This window comes from Rhinoderma darwinii, chromosome 6 (assembly GCF_050947455.1).
Source record: "Rhinoderma darwinii isolate aRhiDar2 chromosome 6, aRhiDar2.hap1, whole genome shotgun sequence".
Lineage (NCBI taxonomy): Eukaryota > Metazoa > Chordata > Amphibia > Anura > Rhinodermatidae > Rhinoderma > Rhinoderma darwinii.
In genome coordinates, this window is record NC_134692.1 from 72,479,231 (window position 1) to 72,503,609 (window position 24,379).

Here is a 24,379-nt window from a genome sequence, read left to right on the forward strand (position 1 = left end):
ATTGCAGCAGATCGGCGCTGCAATGTAGATTACAGTAATGTTTTTATTTTTAAAAAACGAGCATTTTTGGCCAAAGTTATGACCATTTTTGTAGTTATGCAAATGAGGCTTGCAAAAGTCCAAATGGGTGTGTTTAAAAGTCAAAGTCCAAGTGGGCGTGTATTAGGTGCGTACATCGGGGCGTGTTTACTACTTTTACTAGCTGGGCGCTCTGATGAGAAGTATCATCCACTTCTCTTCAGAACGCCCAGCTTCTGGCAGTGCAGACACAGCGTGTTCTCGAGAGATCACGCTGTGACGTCACTCACAGGTCCTGCATCGTGTCAGACGAGCGAGGACACCGGCACCAGAGGCTTCAGTTGATTCTGCAGCAGCATCGGCGTTAGCAGGTAAGTCGATGTAGCTACTTACCTGCAAACGCTGATACTGCTGCAGAATCAACTGTAGCCTCTGTTGCCGATGTGTCCTCGCTCGTCTGACACGATGCAGGACCTGTGAGTGACGTCACAGCGTGATCTCTCGAGAACACGCTGTGTCTGCACTGCCAGAAGCTGGGCGTTCTGAAGAGAAGTGGATGATACTTCTCATCAGAGCGCCCAGCTAGTAAAAGTATTAAAAACGCCCCGATGTACGCACATAATACACGCCCACTTGGACTTTTACTTTTAAACACACCCACTTGGACTTTTGCAAGCCTCATTTGCATAACTACAAAAATGGTCATAACTTGGCCAAAAATGCTCGTTTTTTAAAAATAAAAACGTTACTGTAATCTACATTGCAGCGCCTATCTGCTGCAATAGCAGATAGGGGTTGCAAAATCTGGTGACAGAGCCTCTTTAACTTTATTCTGCGGGTCAATACGATTACGGCGATACCAAATTTATATAGTTTTCTTTATGTTTTACTACTTTTACAAGGCAAAAACGGATTGCCAATAACTAAATTTGAGTTTTGTCGCCACATTCTGAGAGCCATAACTTTTATAATTTTTCTGTCGATTGAGCGGTATGAGGGCTTATTTTTTGCAGGGCGAGCTGTAGTTTCTATTGGTACCATTTTGGGGTACATGAAACTTTCTGATCACTTATTACATTTTTGATGGGAGATTAAATGACCAAACAGCGATTCTGGCGGTTTCAATTTTTTACGACGTCCACTGTGCGGACTAAACTGTATAGTGTAAATTCCGATTTTTACGGGCGCGTCTACACCAGTTATGTTAATGTCTTCTATTTTTACATTGGCTTGAGGAAAAATGGGAAGAGTTTTGGTTTTTTTTTATTAAAAAAAAAAACAAACTTTATTTTACGGCTTTTTACCGGTCCCCCGAGGGGATTTGCACAAGCGATCATTGGATCACTTGCATGATATACTGCAATACTAATGGATTTCAGTATATCGTGATACGGACACTCTCCTATGAAGCCCATACGCTTCACAGAAGTACATAGATGGCAAACTTGGGGGCCTTCATCCGGCCGCCACGCCAACCAACAGCACCCCGTGATAGCATCGTGGGGGGAGGGGGGTGCAGCATTACAGAGGACTGTCCCCGGTTTCTAGTTATTTAAGGGCTGCAGTCGCAATTGACCTTGGCATTTAACGAGTTAAACTAGCAGGAACGTGCTCAAGCAGGATGCCGGATTTTACCCTTAAGTGACGGCTGTAACACACGGCCGACACACTCGCTATGGAGTGTCCTCAGCCTGTGAACCTGCTCCATACGATATGCGCCGTATATATACGGGGGATGTCAGGAAAGGGATAATGTAATAACACCAAGGTGCAGGAAGAGGTTAAATAAATTGTATTTAGGTTAAATACATTGTATAGTCGACTATGCTATATTTTTCAGCAAAAAAAAAACCTGGAACTTTACGGAAACTAACTGCAACGCAAGTGTTACCATTGAAATCAATGGTAATTCAAACGGAAGCTATGATTTCTGTTCGGCTTTCCGTTCATCGGTTCCTCCGACAGAAAGGTCGAATGGAACCCATGAACGGAAGTTTGATGCAGATGTATACGGGCCGTAACTAAGAAAAGAGCCTGAAGGAATAGTTAATTTTTTTTTTCTCTTTCAAGACAATATTAAGAAAAGAGCCTTAGATTGAGGATATACTGCACAAACTTACATTATAAAGCTGTTTTTCATCATGTAGGGAGTAAAACTGGAGATGACCTGGTTTGCCATTGAGAACTAAAGCTTTGGTTCTAGGATCCAAGATCAAGCCAGTCTTTACATCATTTCCTGGAAAAAAAAAAAGAAAAATGAAATAGGAAATTCAAAATTATCCAATCTTAAAAAAAGGGTAAATGGGCCATGTGCAAAACCATGGTTCGCTCACATGATATTTCATTGGAATCTACAGAAAAATCATGAACATTTGCACTTGAGTGTTTTGGATTCCAAATACGGATGCAAAATACTGCTGTGTGAAAGTTGTCTTGGGCTAAGTTCTCACCAGCATTGTTTAAACTGTTACTATGATCAGTTTTTAGATCAGAACAGATAAAAAAAGGAACCGTTAAAAATCCCATTAAAATCAGTGGAATTTTTAATTGCCATTCCCATCCGTTGTGTCAGTCATCCATTTTTTGACGGAGATAAAAATGCGGAGTACACAACATTTTTCTCCGTTTAAAAAAACAGATGTCTAACGGATTAAATATTTTTATCGTTAGCGACAATGCAAAACGAATACAAACTGATTGTAATGCGTTTATATCAGTTATTTTGATAACATCGGCTGATCTAAAAACAGATCAAAGTAACGAATTATACAACACAAGTGTGAACTTTGCCTTAGGCCACTTTCACACGACAGTATTTTGCATCAGTATTGTGTATCCAAAACTCTCAAGAAATGCAAATACCATATTTCTCGGACTAGAAGACACACCTGACCATAAGACGCACCCATGTTTTAGGCAACAGAGAATATGAAAATAATTATTTGTTAAAAAAGAATTTATTCGGTTTCACCACATTCTGAGAGCCAAAAATTTTTTATATTTTTTTTCATTTATTGAGCGGTGTGAGGGCTTAGTTTTTCCGGGACACGCTGTAGTTTTATGGGCACCATTTTTTAGTACATACGATTTTTTTTAATTTCATATTTTAGGCACTAAGGTAACCAAAAAACTATTTTGATGTTTTACATTTTTAAACTCAACGTGCGAGTTAAATAATTACTTTTGCGGACACAGCAATACCAATTTATTGTATTTTTTACATTGTGCTTGCTTGGGGAAAAATGGGAAAAGGTTTTTTTTTAACTTTTAATATTTTACACTCCTGAAAATGTTATCTAACTTTTTTTTTTTTACACATTTTATGAGTTCCCCTAGGGGACTTGAACCAGCGGGCACTTGGCTACATGTGGAGTTACTGAAACAGTGTAACTACGCGGTTTCCCGAATTCCCATAGTAGTGAATGACCCTTACGGAAGCAGCGTAAAATGCGAGCTACGCCGTTTCCGTAACTACTGTTCAGTTCTATGGGAGTTACGGAAACAGCGTAACTCCACATGTAGTCAAGTGTCCGGGAGAGCACAAAGCTAGAATGGGGTTTAGGGGGCCCCGTTCTAGAGGTAGGTGCGGGTCCCAGAGGTGGGACCTGCATCTATATGACATTTGAAATATCCTGTGGATATGTAAAATGTCCTTCATAAAAAAAACCACTATAAATGCCGCGGTCGCTATTGACCACAGCATTTAACTAGCTAAAGGGGTTTGCCATAAAACACATTTATCCCCTATCCACAGGATAGGGGCTACATGGGAGATCGCTGGGGGTCCAACCGCTGCGACCCCCAGCAATGAGAACAGGGGACCGAAATTCCCCCAAAGCGCTACATAAGAAGCCTGGACTTCCGGGTCCTATGTCCGTCTTATCTGTTCCGCAGCTCCATAGAGATCATTGGAGAGATGCTCATGCATGCGCAGAAGAATCCCATTGATATCTATGAAGCTGCCGAACACAGAACCCGGAAGTCACAGCTTCTCATGCAGCGCTCTTGGTAACATTCCGTCCCCGTTCTCCTTATCGATCACACATGTATTCCCTATTCACAGGATAGGGGATACATGTGTTTTATGGCACAAGGCCTTTAAACTGCCAGGAACAGCGAAATTGCTGTTCCTGGCTGTTAGAGCAGCATGTCAGAAGTTGATACCTTCAGTGTATGGAGCGGGCTCAGTCTGTGAGCCCGCTCCATACATCTTCCCCCTCCAGCTCCATGATGTGCCGAAACGTCATGGGTCGGGAAGGGGTAAAGTAATGAAGTGGTCATGGAGCCCAGTGATGCCGGGTCCCTTGACTGCGGACTATAAAACGCAGGGACTTTTTAGCAAGATTTAGTCCGAAAAATACGGTACTTTCATTATTCTGTATCTCTGCAGGTTCCACTCCTGTTTTTTGCAACCAAATACTAAAGCAAAATGCCAACCAAAATACTGCTGTGTGAAAGCAGCCTTAGGCCCCATGCACACGACCTTAGTGTTTTTTTACTCACCGCGCAAAAAAAAAAAAAAAGGCTACAAATGATGTCACTAACATGACCCAACCCCTTGAAAAGGTCACATGATCGCTCAGGCACCATTTTCTCGGGGAGTCCCCTGCCATCGCATAGCAACGCTTCCGCAATTACGGAAAGATGCACATCCACGGCCGTCCCTAATTTTGCACGCGCCCATAAAATTATACAGGCGAGTTCATGCCGCAATTGAGAATAGGACGTCCTATATTTTGTGGACCATTTCTATGGTCGAGGCAGCATAACCTTAAATCTACGGAAAGTTGTCTGTGGCCTGTAGAAATGAATGGGTCTGCAGATTATCCGTAATTACGGATAAAAACTACGGGCGTGTGCATGGGGCCCTATGCTGCTTTCACACAAGCGTATTTTAGCATCATTATCACATCCGTTTTTTTTCGGTTTGTAATACAGAGCTAATGTTAAAGAGGCTCTGTCACCAGATTATAAGTGCCCTATCTCCTACATAATCAGATCGGCGGTGTAATGTAGATAACAGTAGTTTTTATTTTGAAAAACAATCATTTTTTTACCAAGTTATAAACAATTTTAGATTTATGCTAATTAGTTTCTTAATAGACAACTGGGCGTGTTTTTACTTTTTACCAACTGGGCGTTGGAATAAGTTAGGAATAAGAAAGGTATTGTATGTTATATGTATTAGAAACCACAGGAACAGCCGCCGCCCTGTAATGGCCGCCGTACCTCATGTTGAGTGTCCTCATTGTGGGCAGCAAAACACCCCTCACAGCTGAGCACTGTGCTTCCTGTGGGAGAGGCTGCCCCCCACCCCCTGATGAGGTCACGCCCGGCCCAATCAAATCAGTATGAAATGATAGCCTTGTTAAGTTTCTCATTTCCCTCAGTAAGGCGGGATTCACACGACAGGGTCCCGCCCGAGCCCGAGTGTCGGCCGGTAAAATCGTCCATTTTGCCCGCCCGGTTTGCATAAAGTTTTGCATCCGTTCCGGGCCGGGCAGATCTGGACAGTGACATCAGCGGCAACTCCTGAAGGGGAATCCCCATGTGTTCGGGGATTCCGCTTCAGGAGTTTCCCCTGATGTCACTGCCCAGATATGGACAGAGACATCAAGCGCTCTGTCCAGGAGCGGAATCCCCGAAAACACGGGGATTCCGCTCCTTCAAGGAGCTAAAGTGGGGCTAGCACATAGCAGAGCGTGGAGATACCTCCCTGCTCTGCTATAGTGGCGTCGCTACAGTAGTAGCAGCCGCAGCAGCTGCTAGCGGCGCCATGGAAGGTGTCGCCGGGCCAGGGCGCTTTTAAAACAAGCAGGGGAAGGGAGCCAGCGCAGTGCTCCCTTCCACCTGCTGTACACCCGGGCCCTGCCATACAGTGTACAGCCATTCGTCCGAATGGCATAAACTCCTCCTCCTCACATGCACTCTGCGCTGTGAGGAGATAGAGCGCAAGCGACGGAAAACCCGGTCATCACTCGGGACACATTCCGGTGATGGCCGTGTATTACCCGGCCCCATAGACTTCTATGGGAGCCGGGCGGCCGGGTACCCGGCCGAAAATAGAGCATGTCCTATTTTTTGACGGCCGGTTTTCCGGGCCGTCAAAAAAAATCGGTCGTGTGAATAGCCCCATTAGGGGTCTATTATTCCTAATGCAGCCGGGTGCCGGCCGATTTATGAGCAGCCGGGTGCCGGCCGATTTATGAACGGCCGGCACCCGGCCGGGAAACCCTGTCGTGTGAATGAGGCCTAACACATGCTGCAGTGTTTCTTTTATTCTAGATTCCGTCCTGCACGCTGTGCACTGGTGAGAAGACACGTCATCATAATATAGAGATGGTGGCCGACAGATTGGACACTGTTACAGATTATGTGTTTAATGTTTTGAACGTAGAAAATTCCTATACACTAGTGTGATGAATGATTGCAGATCCGTACGTTGTTTTGCCGGCATTGAAATTGTTACGATTGTGAGAATAGAAGCTGTGAGGAGTGAGTGTGTAACCCCCTCCTGTAGAACTCGGTTGGGAGGAGGAGGGGGCTGTGTGCAGTGTGAAAAGCAGACTGACTGATATACAGGGTGTGAATGAGATGAGACAAGGGGATTACAATATTTCACTGATTTTAGATTTATATTATATGCTCTTATTTTTAACAGAAGTAATGTCTAAAAAAAAATACGTTACGAGGTTAACCCCTTCCCGACATTTGATGTAAATGTACGTCATGGAAAGCATTGACTTCCCGCAAAATGCCGTACATTTACGTCAAATGTTTGGCACCGGCTCAGAAGCTGAGTCGGTGCCATCATCGTCGGATCTCAGCTGTATCTTAAAGCTGACATCCGACTGTAACGGCGGGGACCGAAATTAGCTTCGATCCCCGCCATTAACCCCTTAAGTGCAGCGCTCAAACGCGATCGCTGCACTTAAGGTGTTTGCAGCTCATCGGAGCCCCAGCAATGAAATTGCCGGGGTTCCGGTGGCTGCAATGGCAACCGGAGGCCTAATACTGGCCTCCCGGTCTGCCTAGCACCGAAGCCGGTCAAGATAGGTAGTGCAATGTATTAGAAAAAAAAACAAAAACTGACCGTTGGACCTTCAAGTCCCCTAGTGGGACTTGAAAAGTGTAAAAAAAGTATAAAAAAGTGTAAAAAAAAGTGCAAAAAATAAAAGTTTGAAACCAATAAAAGTTTCAAGTAATCAAATAAAACACAATCCCCCTTTTACTCTTATCAAGTCCTATATTATTGAAAAATAATAATAAACCATATGTATTTGGTATCGCCACGACCGTAACGACCTGAGGTATCAAAATATTATATTATTTATTGCACGCGGTGAACAGCGTAAAAAAAAAAACTTAAAAAACTTTACCAGAGTTTGTTTTTTGGTCACTTTGCCCTACAAATATTAGAATAAAAAGTGATCAAAAAGTCGCACGTATCCAAAAATGGTACCTATAAAAACTATAGCTCGTCCCGCAATAAACAAGCCCTCATACACCTCCGTCGACAAAATTTTTTAAAAGTTATGGTTCTCACAACTTGGCGACAGAAAAAATACATTCTTTTTACAAAAGTAATTTTATTGTGCAAAAAGTTGTAAAACATAAAAAAGTGCTATAAATTAGGTATCGCCAGAATCGTACTGACCCACAGAATAAAGTTAACATGTAATTTATAACGCATGGTGAACGCTGTATAAAAAAAACCAAAAAAAGCTGTGCCAGAATTGCGTTTTTTTGTTTACCTGGCATCCCAAAAAATAGGATAAAAGGTGATCAAAAAGTCACATGTACCCCAAAATGGTACCAAATAATAACTACAGCTCGTCCCGCAACAAACCAGCCCTCATACCGCTACGTCTATGAAAAATAAAATTAGTTATGGCTCCAATAAGTCAGGAAATAAAAAAATATGCAGTTGTGCCCGAGGGGAACATTTCTTCTGTTTGAAGAGGCGATTTATCAAGGACCTAAAATTAGGGAACCAGGAAGGGGAGAGCCCAAACATATCCGCTGGAAGCGACGGTGCCCGTATTATACCAGGACAACACTTTCCCAGCAAAATTCCCCAAACTACAAAAGGTGCGGAGTGTGGACCAAAAGGGGGATAAGAAATGACACCATTTATCAGTGCGACACTGGCCTGTGCGGAAAGGATTGTTTCACAGCGTAACACACACACCTATGGATTATTATTATTTTTTTATACCACCTGACTATGCCCCTTATATACTCCGCCCCGCTTACATGTACCCCCACATTATAAAACACCAGCAATACTCAAACAAATATAGTACCAAGCAAAATCCGCTCTCCAAAAGCCAAATGGTGCTCCCTCGGCTCTGAACCCTACAGCGTCCCCAAACAGCAGTTTCCTTCAACATATATGGCATCGTCATACCCGGGAGAACCCTTTTAACAATTTTTGGGGTGTGTGTCTCCAGCGTCATAAGCTGGGCATGACATATTTGCCACTGAATGGCATATCTAGGGAAAAATATAAATTTTTAATTTGCACCATCCGCAGCACATTCATTTATGGAAAAGACCTGTGGGGTGAAAATGCTGCACCCCTTAATAAATGCCTTGAGGGGTGCAGTTTCCATAGTGGGGGTCACTTCTCAGGGGTTTCTTTTTATTATTTCACATCTGAGCCTCTGCATTTGTGAACCAATACTTTGTAAATCGCCAAATTAGGCCTCCACTCCGCATGGTACTCTTCACTTCTGAGCCCTGTCATATGTCCAGACAAAAGATTAGGGCCACATGTAGGGTGTTTCTAAAACCGGGAAACACCGCATAATAATTAGAGAGCGGTCTTGTTATGGTGGCACAAGCCGGGCACCACATATTGGCATATCTATGGAAACATCGAGTGCACACTAATTTCTACAAAACACCTGCAGGGTTAAAATGCTTACTACACCCCTTGGTAAATGCATTGAGGGGTGTAGTTTCCAAAATGGGGTCACTTCTGGGGGGCTTCCACTGTTTTGGGCCCACAGGCGCCCAGAAACCAATCCAGCAACATCTGCACTCCAAATGGCGGTCTTTCCCTTCTGAGCCCTGCCGTTTGCCCAAACAGCAGTTTATGACCACATATGGGGTATTGCCGTACTCGGGAGAAATAGCTTTACAAATGTTGGGTTCTTTTTTTCCTTTATTTGTGGAGAAAATGAAAAAATTTGCGCTAAAGCTACGTCTTATTGAAGAAAAAGGACTGTTTATTTTCACTGCCTAATTCTAATAAATTCTATGAAACATCTGTGGGGTCAAAATGCTCACTACACCCCTAGATGAATTCCTCAAGAGGTGTAGTTTCCTAAATGGTGTCCCTTTTTTGGCGTTTTCATTGTTTCGTCCCCTCAGGGGCTTTGCAAATGTGACATGGCCTCCGCAAATCATTCCTGCTAAATGTGATCTCAAAAAGCCAAATAGTGCTCTTTCCCTTCTAAGCCCTGCCGTGTGTCCAAACAGCCGTTTATTACCACATGTGGGGTATGGATTTACTCGGGAGAAATTGCTTTACAAATTTTGTGGTGCTTTTTCTCCTTCAGTCCTTCTGGAAATGAGAAAAAATTAGCTAAACGTAGATTTTTTTTGAAAAAATGTTGATTATTATTTTCAGGGCCTACTTCCAATAATTTCTGCAAAAAAACTGTGGGGTCAAATCGCTCACTATACCCCTAGATAATTTCCTCAAGGGGTATAGTTTCCAAAATGGGGTCACTTGTTGGGGGTTTCCACTGTTTTGTCACCTCAGGGGTTTTGTAAATGTGACATGGCCTCCGCAAACCATTCCTGCTAAATGTGAACTCCAAAAGCCAAATAGCGCTCTTTCCCTTCTCAGCCACGCCGTGTCTCCAAACAACCGTTTATTACCACATGTGAGGTATTGTTTTACTCGGGAGAAATTGCTTTACAAATTTTGCGGTGCTTTTTCTCCTTTAGTCCTTGTGGAAATGAGAAAAAAAAAAAAATCGCTAAACCTACATTTTCTTTGAAGAAATGTTGATTTTAATTTTCACGGCCTACTTCCAATAATTTCTGTAAAAAACCTGTGCGGTCAAAATGCTCACTACACCCCTAGATAATTTCCTTGAGGTGTCTAGTTTCCCAGATGGGGTCACTTTTGGGGGATTTTTACTGTTTTGTCACTGCAAGAGCCCTTCAAACCTGACATGGTGCCTAAAATATATTCTAACAAAAATAAGGCCCCAAAATCCACTAGGTGCTCCTTTGCTTCTGAGGCCGATGCTTCAGTCCAGTAGCACGCTACGGCCACATGTGGGATATTTCCTAAAACTGCAGAAACTGGGCAACAAATATTGAGTTGCATTTCTCTGGTAAAACCTTCTGTGTTATAAAAAAAACTGTATTAAATATTTATTTCTGCAGAAAAATATGAAATTTGTAAATTTCACCTCTACTTTGCTTTAATTCCTGTGAAATGTGTAAAGGGTTAAGACATTTTCTAAATGCTGTTTTGAATACTTTGAGGGGTGAAGTTTTTAAAATGGGGTGACTTTTTGGGGGTTTCTAATATATAAGTCCCTCAAAACCACTTCACAACTGAACTGGCCCCTGTAAAAATAGCCTTTTGAAATTTTCTTGAAAATGTGAGAAATTGCTGCTAAAGTTCTAAGCCTTGTGAGGTCATAGAAAAATAAAAGGATGTTCAAAAAACGATGCCAATCTAAAGTAGACATATGGGTGATGTTAATTAGCAACAATTTTGTGTGGTATAACTGCCTGTCTTACAAGCAGATACATTTAAATTGAGAAAAAAGCTAATTTTTGCAATTTTTCGCAAATTTTTGGTGTTTTTCCCAATTAAATACTGAACATATCGAGCAAATTTTGCCAGTAACATAAAGTCCAATGTGTCACGAGAAAACAATCTCAGAATCGCTTGGATAGGTGAAAGCATTCCGGAGTTATTATCACATAAAGTAACACATCAGATTTGAAAAATGAGGCTCTGTCAGGAAGGTCAAAAGTGGCTAAAGAGGGAAGGGGTTAAAATCTGTTTCTTTTTTCGGTGTACAGGAATGTTTCTTATCTTTGCGCATGCGCTGTTAATAAAAGTTACGCTGCATATTTGTGCTATGATGTGATAAGATTTAATGTTTTAATGTTAATTGCTACAGATCTTGAGACACGGGGTCTTGAAAATGTATGTGCCCCCACTGTTCCCTATTTTTATATACAGTTTATTGGTTTGCAGTAATTATTACCAGATATAATATTTCCCGTTTTATTGAATAACTAATTACAATTGTTTTGTTTTTCACACATGCTATAGTGCTGCCTAAATGTTATTTTGGAAAATGTGAAATGTTTTGCAGGTAAATGGTTGCAAGTCATTTTAAAGATAAAATGTATTTTTGTCAGGAGAAAGGCGTTTTTGTTCCAGGCTGTTGTGTATTACAGGGGGTTAAACTAGTGCCCCCCAGATAGAGTGCCCACCCTTATTATGTTGAGATTTAGTTTTGAACTCTGTTACATTACTTTCGCAGAGTCCACAAAGGGGGGAATGGTGAAGGAACTGATCAGGTACAATTTTGGTTTGTTTTGAATTAATGAATTTGGTTCCAGGAGATCTACAAAATGAGTAATCCAGATTAAAGGTGTATGAGAGTAACCTAAATGTTGAGGTTTTTCTGTGTAGATCCTTCCAGAACAGTAAATATGGCGCTGGGTAAGCTGTGCTGTAGTCTCCACCCAATATGAGGTATTGTGTAAGAGACCATCCCCCTCCAGCAAATTTAGACAAGAGGTCAAGGTCACTCACAAGATGAGTCTTTACAGATTTAGGAGGCATATGAAGGAAGAAAAAAGGAGGATCCTATAGGGCGCTGCTGCGTGGTTGTGGTGGAAAGTCAATGAAAGATAGAAGATATATAATATAATAATAATAATTATTTATTGAACAATAGGTGGCTACGCGTTTCAACACTGAACTAGTGTCTTCCTCAGGCCATTAAAAACATATACAAAGGGGTTCCTTATATACCCATAGGTATTAGACAAACAGGAGTCAGAGGTGGGAGAGGTTAAGAGGTTAATTAGAACGTCATGATTAACAGCTGTATCAAAGGGCTAACTTAGAAAAAATCATTAACACATGGAATAACACCTACACAGGGGAAAGAAAAAAGCGGGAATCACACCCGTATTAGTTTCATAGAATAAATGAATGAATTAATACATAAATAAATGTTGAATCCATCATACACAACATTGAAATAGTGTATAGACAAATATACATGTAAAACTATCATTAAAAACAATTAATGCATTACATTAAATAATGAATTGACAAAAAAAAATATATATATATATATATATATATATATATATATATATATATATATAAGCGCGTATAGTTTGATACAGTAAATGTTTTTTAGTGTCTCTAATGTTATTGTAAGATGATGTAAACAACAATAAAGAAAATAAAATATATAAAAATATATATTTTAAAAACCATCAGATGTATAAAACCGGTGTACAAAAACGCAAAGTGTCAATGGTAGCCAAATCAGCTTAACATACGATTTTACAATCAGAAAAAAACACAATAATGGATAACCATTGTGATGTGACAAAACGAAAAAATAGGGACTATAAGTGTAAACAGAATTTAACAAATATATATAATACACACTTAGGAGAAAATAAATAGATATTTTTTAAAAAAAATATATATACATAAAAGCCGCAATGGTTTGATATTAAGGACAGTTCACATTACTAAACCCCTTGGTAACATGCAAACCGACCCATTAGTGTAAATCATAAGTCATTAATATTTGAAATACTACTGCAGAAATATCTGTCACTTACACGACAGAAATTTAGAATGTCAACCACAAGCGCTAAAATGTGCCGTATTTAAACGGCATTTAAACATAGTAGTGTTGTCAAATGCTAGTTCAGTGTTGAAACGCGTAGCCACCTATTGTTCAATAAATAATTATTATTATTATATTATATATCTTCTATCTTTCATTGACTTTCCACCACAACCACGCAGCAGCGCCCTATAGGATCCTCCTTTTTTCTTCCTTCATATGCTTCAATTAGCGGTGACCATTCGTTTTCACCGGTTTTGGATCCTGGCAGCAGCAGAGTGGAGTTATTTATTGCCTTTACCTACTACTACGTGGTGAGCACATTAACTACGTTTTACATTTATTTTTAGTCTGATTGACCTGCACTATGTGGCGCCGTGCCTTTTGCTTCTTTATTTACTTACAGATTTAGGAGGGAAGGAGGTGAAAATTATCTGAACATTGTTAATTTTATGTAAAGATTTTAGTAATTTGTATTTGTTTTTGTATTAATCAAGTATTTACAGAACATGATAAAAGTGAGATTCTCAAAGTGTTCTGGATTATCGGATGAGTGTGGAGAAGTGTATAACATTTGTTTTTATTTTTGAGAATGAAGACGCCCCCCTTTGAAATGTACTTGGAAAGTTCTATCTATATGTGACATGGGTTTTTAATGTAAATTTGTAATGTAGAAATACTTGATCATATACAGTATGTACAAGACAGGATACGATGCACCAGGTAAATTACCCAGAAACCACTCTCACCTTCTTGTTCATCTCAAGGAGCGGAGCTGGAGGTGCTCGCTGAGGCTTGTAACCCGGCAGAAGGTAAGACGGCCGACATTTACACTGACTCTAGGTACGCTTTTGGCATTGCCCACAATTATGGGCCCATTGATAGTAGAAACTTTATTGGATCATCGGGTAAGCCAATTGAGAAGACAGACCTGACAACAAGGGTATGTGCAGCCAGTTGTCAGTAAATTGGCTTGTCCCTGGATACAATAATGCCACCGCTAGGTTTGTAGCAGCTGGCATGATGTGCGCACGGCATGACATAGGTAAAACAGCAAAGGTACCTGTGAAAAGTGCAGCCTGGCCAGATTACCCGTCCCAGCGACTGCAGAACATACAACTACCCGAGGAAGAAGTGTATGACAATGTGCTCGTGTGTGTAGACCTGTTCTCAGGGGGGCCTGAAGCCCGGCCGGTATCTTCCCCACTGCAGACGTTGTGTGCAGTGACAGGGGAATAGTGTTATCCCAAGTATTGACCTGGTGTTTGTACAATGATAAGATGTCAGCAGTTCTCCAGATGTTGTCCCAAAGTTTGTTTAATAACAATATTCAAAAAGTTTAGTGGGAATATTAAATACGGAGGTTACGTTTTATGTAAAGTTCTGGACCAGCCTTAGCATTGGACTATTGGAGGCGTCAGTATTATGTTTGTGTAAATGATAACTTCTCAGTGCAAGTAGATTCCCATTTGAAAATATTTTTGTTGTGAAAGGAAAATTTTAGAGCAGAGAATTCTGTGCAGTGTATATGTGTATGTATAGATATATATGAAGTAGTAAAATGAGTTTGCATGTATCACTTCTAGTTACTGCTCAATGTGAACGTTTAATGTAAAGATGTTATTTGTTAATGATTTTCTTCAAATTAATTATCTGATTAAGATCAATTACTGATTATGCTTTGAAAAAAATTGTTCTCCACAGGAAGAGTCCAACTGGGAGCGGAAGGTGTGAGAACCAGATTCTGACAGAATGTGGACGGATAAAGGAAGGTAAACCGGTACCACCCAAGGCATTTGCATTGATGGTGTATGACCTCACATATGCCCCAAGACTGCAAGGATCGACATGGTAAGATCTAATTGGTATGTCCCAGGTTTTACAGCTCATGATGCTAAATTTTGTTAGAGCTGTTTGATTCACCTACAGAACAGTCCTAGCAGACCGGTGCCAACCTTATCATACCCGCCTCCAACAAAGAGAACAGACCTTGAGAGGCCTTCCCAGGTAGAACGAACCAGAGTAGGGGGGGGGGGGAATTGGTTTGAGACACTTGTCAGATAAACATGTGGAATCTGTGTAAATTTCTGTGAATAGGAGTTGTTCCAGGTAATCAGCTGAGAATAAGGTATAAATCCTGCTGGAAAGTGTAAACACCAAGTTCAAATATAATGTACCCAATAATTACACATCTTCTAGGTGCCCTGTCCAGTGGAACAGAGAAGTTTTTCTTATATAAAAGGTGTTTGATGTGGTTTAAGGACCTGTCATTATTATTGTATGTACTTAGAACAACGTTTATAGTGTACGCGGGATTAGTATTTATTTTAACAATTGACAAGGGTTGGGGGTCCCCGGCAAGTGCCAGTAAACATGAACTAGAAGACTTTTAATATGATCAACTCCATCACTGAGATGCTGCAGGCGCAGCCTGAGCCACTACAACGCGTTTATCATGAACTGACGGCAGTGTCACAATTCTAAGCAGCCGCCCAGACAAGTAACTTACTAGAGGAAGAGGATAGATACGGAGGGTTTGTGGTAGTCACAATAAAACTCCACTAATCCGTCTACGTGGGATCTCACCCCAGGCTCACAGCATGAGGTGCTATGTACAGCCCGGTGAAGTATACTAAAAGAGATGGTGTCTGACAGATGATAAGGACCAAACCAAGTCCTGATGACATCAGCGAAGATCAAAGTAAAGACCAAAGGCCTGAGTGAATCCGTCAGCAGTATCAAGTGTTCTAATAAGTAAGTGACCAGGTGGAGGATAGTAATAAATCCCCCACTGGACACCACTGTGCAGTCTGACTCGACAGAAGAAGAAGAGGACGATGATGTACCGGACTGGCAATGAACTGATGGGACCCAAAACCTGAGGGTGATGGCATGAGATTGGTGATAGCATTATATTATTAATTGAGGCCCTATTGTTTATATTGTCTGAGGTTTATAATTATAATGTGTGTAAATATGCCACGGTGCTGCAAAGTACGATCTGAGGAGGTTTATGTGGAAGTGTGAGGTGACGGTCACTGGTTCTTGTCACTCATATGTAAGTACATGGCAGCAATGGGAGCACGGAGGTTATGTTATCTGGGGGTCTTTAGGTTTGGGGAAGATGCTGCCCATGACCTGTTATATCTGCAGGGGTAAAAGTCCCATTAGGACAGTAAGTGACAGTGTGACAATTATTACCATTAATAAAATGTAGACTGGATTAATTATATATATTACAACCAGCAGCGGTTTGCAGATTATACCAAGACAACCATCCTGTATCCTGAGGAGAATAGGGAAAGTTAGTACCACTCCAAAACCTTGGAAGTCCAGGTACAAAGGGGGGTTACTAATCAGGAGTAGCTCGTCTCAAGCTGGTGAAGAAGTCAAAACCCCTACCCACCTGGTTCGAGTGGTCAGTGGTAGGTTGCTAGGCAAGACTCAGGGATAGAGTAATAATATTTTTAGGGGGGACTGTCAGGGATCATTACCATGTATATTATTTGCAAAAACATTACTTTATATAAACTAAAAATCAGTATATTACACAAAGATTTGTAAATGAAACAAGATGGAGTCTGTATGAGAAACACGCCTATGGAAGACACCGCCCCTGAAATGCAAGAGGAGTGTACAGAAGAACTTACAGCTGAGGAGCCAATGGGGCTTAAGCACGTCCCACATCTCTAGGGGGGGAACTTTTGTGTTTCTTTGTTCAACTAAAGTTAGTTCACTTCCTACTTGACTGGGGGAAAGATGTCTACCAACATGTCTGTGTGGTGTACTTTTTTCCATGCATGCATTCAGTTTTCAATTTACAGAGGTGGCTATTCGGTGTGAAATAACAGGGAAAAAAGGAAGTTTTACCCTGACAGTGTTCCGGTTCCAGAAGGCATTCATGCGGACTCTACGAGATCCGTGGAGGTTTTCTGGGCAGAACTTGGATAAACACCTCTTTATTTACATAGTTGATAAGATTGAAAAAAAACCCTATCAGTATTTTATTATTCTTTCTCCCTCCCCTTAATTCCACCGAAAGGGACTCCACATGATCATTTCCCTCAGACATCACGCAGGATGGGTTTTAGGCAGGATTTGACATATAAGCAAACCTCTCCCCCTTTCTTATAAGTACGATAATTTCGAAATAGACTAATCCTGCATATTAACAGCCCAGTCATAGCCATCATCCAGCCATGTCTCACTTATCCCGACTGTCACAATTCTCCTCCAGCATTACCAACTCTAATTCCTCAGTCTTGTTATTGACTCTTCAGGAATTTGTATACATGCATTTTATAGATTTATCCGTAACACTTTTCTTCGAATACCTGATAACTTTAGTAACACATTCCTCTACTCTACCCCGTCCTCCCCTTCTATACAGTAATTGCCTTCCCCATTCCCTAGTTTAAACACTCCTCCAACCTTGTAGCCATCTTCTCCCTTAACACAGTTGCACCCAATCCCTACTGTAGAGTCTGTTGCCAACAGAGAAGTCGGCCCAATTCCAAGAACCCAAACCTCTCCTTCCTACACCAATTCTTTAGCCACTTGTTCACCTCCCTAATCTCCCACTGTCTCTCTGGTGTGGCACAGGCAGTATTTCTGAAAATACTAAATTTGAGGTCCTTGCCCTGGGCTTATTACCCAAGTCCCTGAAATCATGTTTTAGGACCTTCCACCTACCCCTAATCTTGTCATTTGTGCCAATGTGCAACATGACCGCTGGGTCTTCACCAGCCCCTCCCAATAATCGGTCAACCCGATCCGTGATATGCCGAGCCTGAGCACCCGGAAGACCGCAAACTGTTCGGTATCCCCGGTCTTTGTGATAAAATTGCCCTATCTGTTCCCCTAATAATAGAGTCAATAAATAATGGTCTATACAGAGCAGCTGCATCGTGTGCTAAAACCGGAATCCTTCAGGGCCACAGGACTGACCGGTTCATTGAAAGCTGGTGATGTGTGTGACCCACCTGAAATCGATCACATCTAACTTATGAACTTAGAGGTGATCGATAGCTGCTCGATCCTGAATGTCAGATGCAGGACGCACTGACACTGGACTCGTCAGTCCCACGGACATGACTTATACAGGTTTCAGCGCTAGATACAGCTGTTCTGTATACTGTATACAAAGCAACTGTATCTCAAAAAGTACAAATAATTTAATAAAAGGTATTTTTAAAGTCACACGGATTCATAAAAATAGATTTCAAAGTTGTACATAGCCTTTAAACTACTTAACAGCATAGCTTTTTCAGGTTATAATTTGAGGTACACTAATGAAAAGAGTGAGACACATTTTGACATTAAACAGCATAACAGTGTTACAAATTTAATATCCTGAGGTTAGAATTATAAACATGTATGAGAATTTTTTTATTTTACTATATGAGAAAGCATTTTAGGCAAATTTAGCAATCTTTGTCAATATATAAGGAAACTAAATTCAAAACGATACCTTTCACTAGTCCTTGGATGATTCCCGTCACCTTTAAACTGGTATCAATGATTGAAATCTCTGTAGAAAAATAAAATGAACAAAACAATATTCGAAATGTATTCAAGAAGTAGTATAGACTGACAGCCAAAAGATAAATACAAACAGCATTTTAACCCCTTAGAGACAGACCATTTTGGCGTTTTTTTCCAAATCTGACATGTCTCACTTTATGTAGTAACCAATTTGGAATGTTTTTACTTATCCAAGCTATTAGGATATGACAATGTCACGACAAAGCAATATCAGGAGAGCCATTTTTGTATTTTTTCGTCTGAGCTGTATGAGGGATTTTTTTTTTGCGGGACAACAATTTTGGGGTACATGCAACTGAGGCAGAGTTCAAACAGAAGCGATTCTGATTCTTTCCCCCATTTTTTTCTTTTCTTGTTACGGTGTACATTGTGCGCTAGAACTGACATACTAAATTTATTCTGCTGGTCCATACGATTGTGGCAATATATGTATATAGTTTTTTATAAAATCACTTATTTTTTGTGTCACCACATTATAAAAGCCATAGCTTTTTTTTATTTTTGTCAAGAAAGCTGTGTGAAGCCTTGTTTTTCGTAGTTTTTATTGGTACTATTTTGGGGTACATGCAACTTTTTAATAATTTAACTCCATTTATTTGGAGGCGAGAACAAAAAAAACAGTAATTCTGTGATTGTTTTTTTTCCCAAAAATGTTTATAGCCTTCACCGTGGAGGAAAAATAATGTGATGTTTCATAGTTCGGGTCATTATGAACGCAACAATACTTTAATGGTGTAATTTTTTTTTTTTTTAAAAAAAAAAGCATAGCAACCATCGGCACCCTCGTGATCACGTCAAGGGGTCGCCTATTGGCTACAAGCTACGATCATTTTTGACCGCAGCATCTAAGGTGTTAATCGGCGGGGATCAGAGCTAGCTTCAGTCCCTGCCTTTACAGCAGTGTCAGCTGTAATATAAAGCGGACACCCGCTGGTGACGGAGCAGGCTCAGCTTCGGAGCCCGCTACACTACTGTCACGTACAGTCGCGTTGCGCTAACACCTTTGCTTAGACGTGATTGATATGAAGTGGATCCTGTGTGTCAGACTCGCAATCAGCCAAGCAGTCAGTTCAGCTAAACTGACTGATTCGGCTGAGAGAGAAGGGTGCAACATCTATGTATACACGATATTCTGTATTATAAAAAAGTTAAATAAAATAAAAAAGTTTCAAATGAAAGTGAATTTAATAGTCTAAAGACAAGGTAATGATTTAATAATAAAAAAAAAAATGCTTACAAAAGTGTACATAGCTTTTAAGTTCTCCTGGCTCCACTGCCTCCATTACACAGACTATCTAGGAAAGTGTGGCAACAGGCAAAATCATCAGCCAATTTTAAACATGAGATAGCAGAAATTCCACTCTGGCATAACCTGTAATAAATCTTTTGTCTTCGGAAAGTTATCAGAGTTTTGGACGGGTCATTGACCTTTGACACTCATACAATTGTATAATATACCCAGTACACCATTTTTGTAATACCTCCAACTGAGACTTGCATCGGCAATTAGTGGACCCAAATCCACTTATATGCTCATATCCACTGATAAGGATTCTTATAGGACAGGTTTCTTGCGGCCTGATCTCCATTCCGTATACTCACCTGACAACCACAAGATTATCCGAGCCAACTTTGGAAGTTGTGGCGAGGTGGCAGCAGATGTCACCCTCAATGTCAGAAGACGTCCTTGACGGCATAGAATCTTACCTGTATGTCTCACCCAGTCACCAATAACAAATTGATTCGATTATACACAAATTTTATCAGTGTTATCTGACAAGTTTGACTATTCAGAATGGGTAGACTCTCACATTCAGGGTGCTAGAGATGTTCAGAAAGCAGGGTGGACTTTGTTATTTGTAGTGGACTTACCCAGGTATAGCAGACTCCTGGAATAAGGGGACTATATTTATTTCGAACCTTCGCTCCCATTAGCCCAGAGGTTTTCCTTTTGGAGCTCCTCAAGGAGAACTGGTAACACTAACAGAGGGTGTTTCTAAGCTCTCAACCCCAGCAAGTTGATGGGTATAGTGGATTCCTGTTGAGACCACAGCCCCTGAGCCGTGAGGCTTTGAGAAGTTCCTCCCCACCTGTTGAGACTGGTATCTATGGAGAGGATCTGCCTGTTCAGTGGAAGGAGTGACCCAAGGGAATGGCTGGGGAGGAGTTCCACCACCGAGGCAATAGATGGACTGCACAAAAGGGATGGTCTCAATCAAGGCCACTATGCTTCTAAGAAGCCTCATTAAGAGGCGGAGTGACGTCAGAGGAGCAAGAAAGAAAGAAAAGTGAATAGCAGTGCGAGCTATGCTGTTTCCATAACAACCATTCAGTTCTACAGGACTTACAATGAGGCAGCGTAGCTCTGCGAGCTACGCGGTTTATGTAACTCACGAGCATATAACCTTTTTCATGGTGGGAATTCACCTCATTCAGCCGCAACAATGCGGCTCAACAGGGTTCAGGGGGCCCCGTTCTGGAGATAGGTGCGGGTCCCAGAGTTGTGACCCGCATCTGACATTTATGACATATCCTGTGGATATGCCAAATGTCTCTCATGGGAAAACCCCTTTAACAGTCTTTCCCAGCTAAAAAAAATAAAATAAAAAAGCTAAACTAACAAAAATAATGGTAAAAACTCTGCTGCATTACTGAATAGATGTGGCCAGGGCCATCCTGTAATAGTCTGTGGAAAGAGTACATCCTGTAAGAGGGGCCACTTTTTAACTTCTTACAACAGCATATACCCACAGTCTGTGCTCCCCAATGTAACAAGCGAGAGAATATGAGAAAGTAGTAAGAATAGGGGTTATTCGAATAAATAACTGAATGTATGGGGTGAATGGTGCTCCTATTTTTTTTAAGCTTATTCATGCCCTGTACTTACAAAACACGATTAGATGCTCCTTTTACACTCTGAAATGGAGGGTGTTGGGAGAGGCCTTAGGGTATGTTCACACAGTTTTTTGCAGGCAGAAAATTCTGCCTGGAAAAATCAGCTCCGTTTTTTTTTTTTTTTTTTTTTAAGTGGTTTTGCACCACACGCGTTTTTTGCAGGCTTTTTTTCTTTTTAGCCATCTCTTCAACAGAAAGATGGAATAACCATGAGCGGTTTTAGCAGAGAAACGCATCAAAAAAACGCGCTTATTTCTGTCTCCCATTGATTTCAATGGGGTTTTTGAGGCGGAAAACGCTTCAAGATAGGGCATGTCGCTTTTTTCCCGCAAATTTTTTTTTTTGCTCGCGGTTGAAAAAAAAAAAAAAAAACGCCTCCATCCCCCATTGAAATCAATGGGGGTCAATTTCGGCCATTTTTTGCGGCAAAAACCTCTGAACATGGCCTTAATGGGCATCTGATTGCTAAACTATTAGTATGATCTGTATTTCGAATAATGGAATCCTTTTCTGCCCCTCCTTTTCATTTTGTGTTTAACAAGGTTTAGTAACGGTTATAATTGGTTTCTGAACGCTGGTTAACTTTTTGGAAAAATTACTACATGTTGAGTATTACATACAGGATATGGAAAATGCTTACTGTTATCATTATGGGACGTGCAAAGCAAAGAGCCATCAGGAGAAGTGGCAATGTGTTCAATAGCTGCACCAAGGCGAGGGAGAAATTCTTTCTTGTGCTCCAAACTGTGAGACCACTGGACCAGGACAGATTCAACACCACCACTAAACAGCATGGTACCTTAAAAAAAGAAAAAAAAATGTTGGTCAGAACATCCTAACAAAATGACAAATGTTGCAAGTGCATGTATGCCGTGTCTGCAAACAAAAAAACAAAAAAAAAAACAATGCAACAGCACATCGAGCGCAAAGTCCTTCCATTTTCTAATGTGAGACGCATGGTGTGATGAATTTGAACCTCCATGTGCCTCAAATTAATATTAATTAACCCCATGTTTCTCACAGTCACAATGGATAACATTGGGTTAATGTGTGAGGTACATGATGTGAGGCATATGTGAGGCATATGGAGGTACTAAAATCATAACACCTCATGCCTGATATTAAGTGAAAGCAGTTTGTTTTTTTACACCGTACACATCATATGACCCTTTAAATTTGTTGTGCAGGTTATTACGGTCGCGACGATACCGAATATGTGTATCTTTTATGTATTGACTTTAATGTTTATTGTAACAAACGTGTGTTTAATTTAACATGACAATGTTTATTAACTTTTTTATTTTGAAACTTTAATGTACTGGCATGTGCCAGTACATTAGCCTGTGTACGGATAGTAAACAAGTATGACCTAACAGGAAATACAGTCAGACAGCCCTAGGTTCCTGCAATGGTTTCTCACAGATGTGTAATACAGCCATTGACCCGCTCCTGACAATAAGTAGTGTGTGCACGCGGTCAGCATGTGATGCGGCAGGCGCTGCACTAACACTGAAGACACAACATGGTGGTGTGTTGTAGTGCGCCCGCCATGTTCTGTCTTCAGTGCCGGCGCTCAAATGTGCAGTACATTGGCTGTATTAGGGGCCGCAGCCCCGCTCTGACTACATTCATGTGTTACAATACTAAGTTGTGCGGCCGCATAGCTTCGTATCGATATACATGAATTAACAGTATTTAACCATTTGAGGGTGAACGGCATCGAAATACTATCGATATTTCAATGCATCGTGCAACCCTAGTTCCTAGAGCACATTTTCAAATTGTGCGAGTCCACCTGCCATGACAAGGTGACCTCTTAAGCAGGTCCCTAACCTAAAGACACCACTCTTCTGGTTCTAAGCCTGAAGAACGAACCAAGGGTAGATAGGAACTAGCTTTACTGTAATTAAAAAACACACTTCGGCAGAATGGGAGCAGTGCACAACCAAAACGGAGGCAGTCACCACCCCACACATAAAACAGCACACAAAAAGTTGGTCAGCATATCCTAACAAAATTACATCAAAGTGAACGCATGTATGCTGTGACTGCAAACCATAAAAAACAAAACAAAAAAAAAACAAAAAAACATTGCAACAGCAGTCTGCAAGCACCAAATGATATAAGAGAGTATGGAACCTACAAAATAAAAGAAAAAAGAAAACCAAATAAGCCTAGAAATATTTCACTAGTCTTTTTTGCTATTCAAACTAGGACAGAGATACAGAGAGCATTTTGCTGAGCTTTTAAAGATACTACAGACGTTGGGTGGGTCTGTATGATGCAGCAAGTTAGAGTGCAGAAGTATAGCGCTCAGCTGTTTCCGTCAACCCCGTAGTCATTGAATAGAGCGCCAGCGCAGATGCATGACTACCGCTCTATTTAAAATGCTCCTTACTGCAATCGTGAAGTGGAGGAGGAACCGGGTCTGGATCACCGTTCTAGTGGTCTAGTAACTGTTCTGTGATAGGTGATAAATGTTTTTAAACATTTTTGTTAGATATTAAAAGTTTTATTCAATTTCAGAGCTACAGCTGCTATGAATCCACTTTACATGGATACTGCATAATGCCGCTATAAGCCCAACCAGTCAGTCTGCTGAACTGATGGCTCGGCTGACAGCGGTTCTTATGTGCTTCCTAAACGCAATAAAATCCTAATGTCGAGAAAAATTCAGTTCATCTGCAATGGCGATCAGTTGCCCTTAGACTCCCATGTTAAAAACATGTACGTTTCACATTTACGCTTTCTTACAGGATGGCAGTGACCTATACGGTTTAAGAAAAGGCATCTGTGGGCAACGGTTAGCATGAGTCAGCGGTATTCGATGGATACATATTTCATCTAGATCTCTATATACTAGTCCTTCTCAATGATTTAGAATATCAAAAAGTTAATTTCAGTAATTGAATTCAAAAAGTGAAACTCCTATATTATATGGATTCATTACACAAAGAGTGATCTATTTCCAGGGACTCCTTTTGCATGACTTAGTGCATCAATGCAGCGTGGCATGGAGGCGATCAGGCAGTTTGGGCAGGTGCCAAGTCCAGCTG

General features: G+C 40.9%; 1 protein-coding gene across 1 annotated transcript in view; it reads right to left on the reverse strand.

Annotated features, from left to right (window-relative positions):
* The window catches only part of WDR75 (WD repeat domain 75), a 116,442-nt gene that overhangs the window by 46,384 nt on the left and 45,679 nt on the right, over positions 1 to 24,379 (reverse strand). Inside the window, exons 9-11 of the mRNA XM_075831275.1 lie at positions 21,964 to 22,122; positions 18,355 to 18,414; positions 2,139 to 2,254 (exon numbers count right to left, since the gene is read on the reverse strand). Of these exons, the coding sequence (XP_075687390.1) occupies positions 2,139 to 2,254; positions 18,355 to 18,414; positions 21,964 to 22,122 (335 nt within the window). The remainder of the gene's footprint in view (positions 1 to 2,138; positions 2,255 to 18,354; positions 18,415 to 21,963; positions 22,123 to 24,379) is intronic.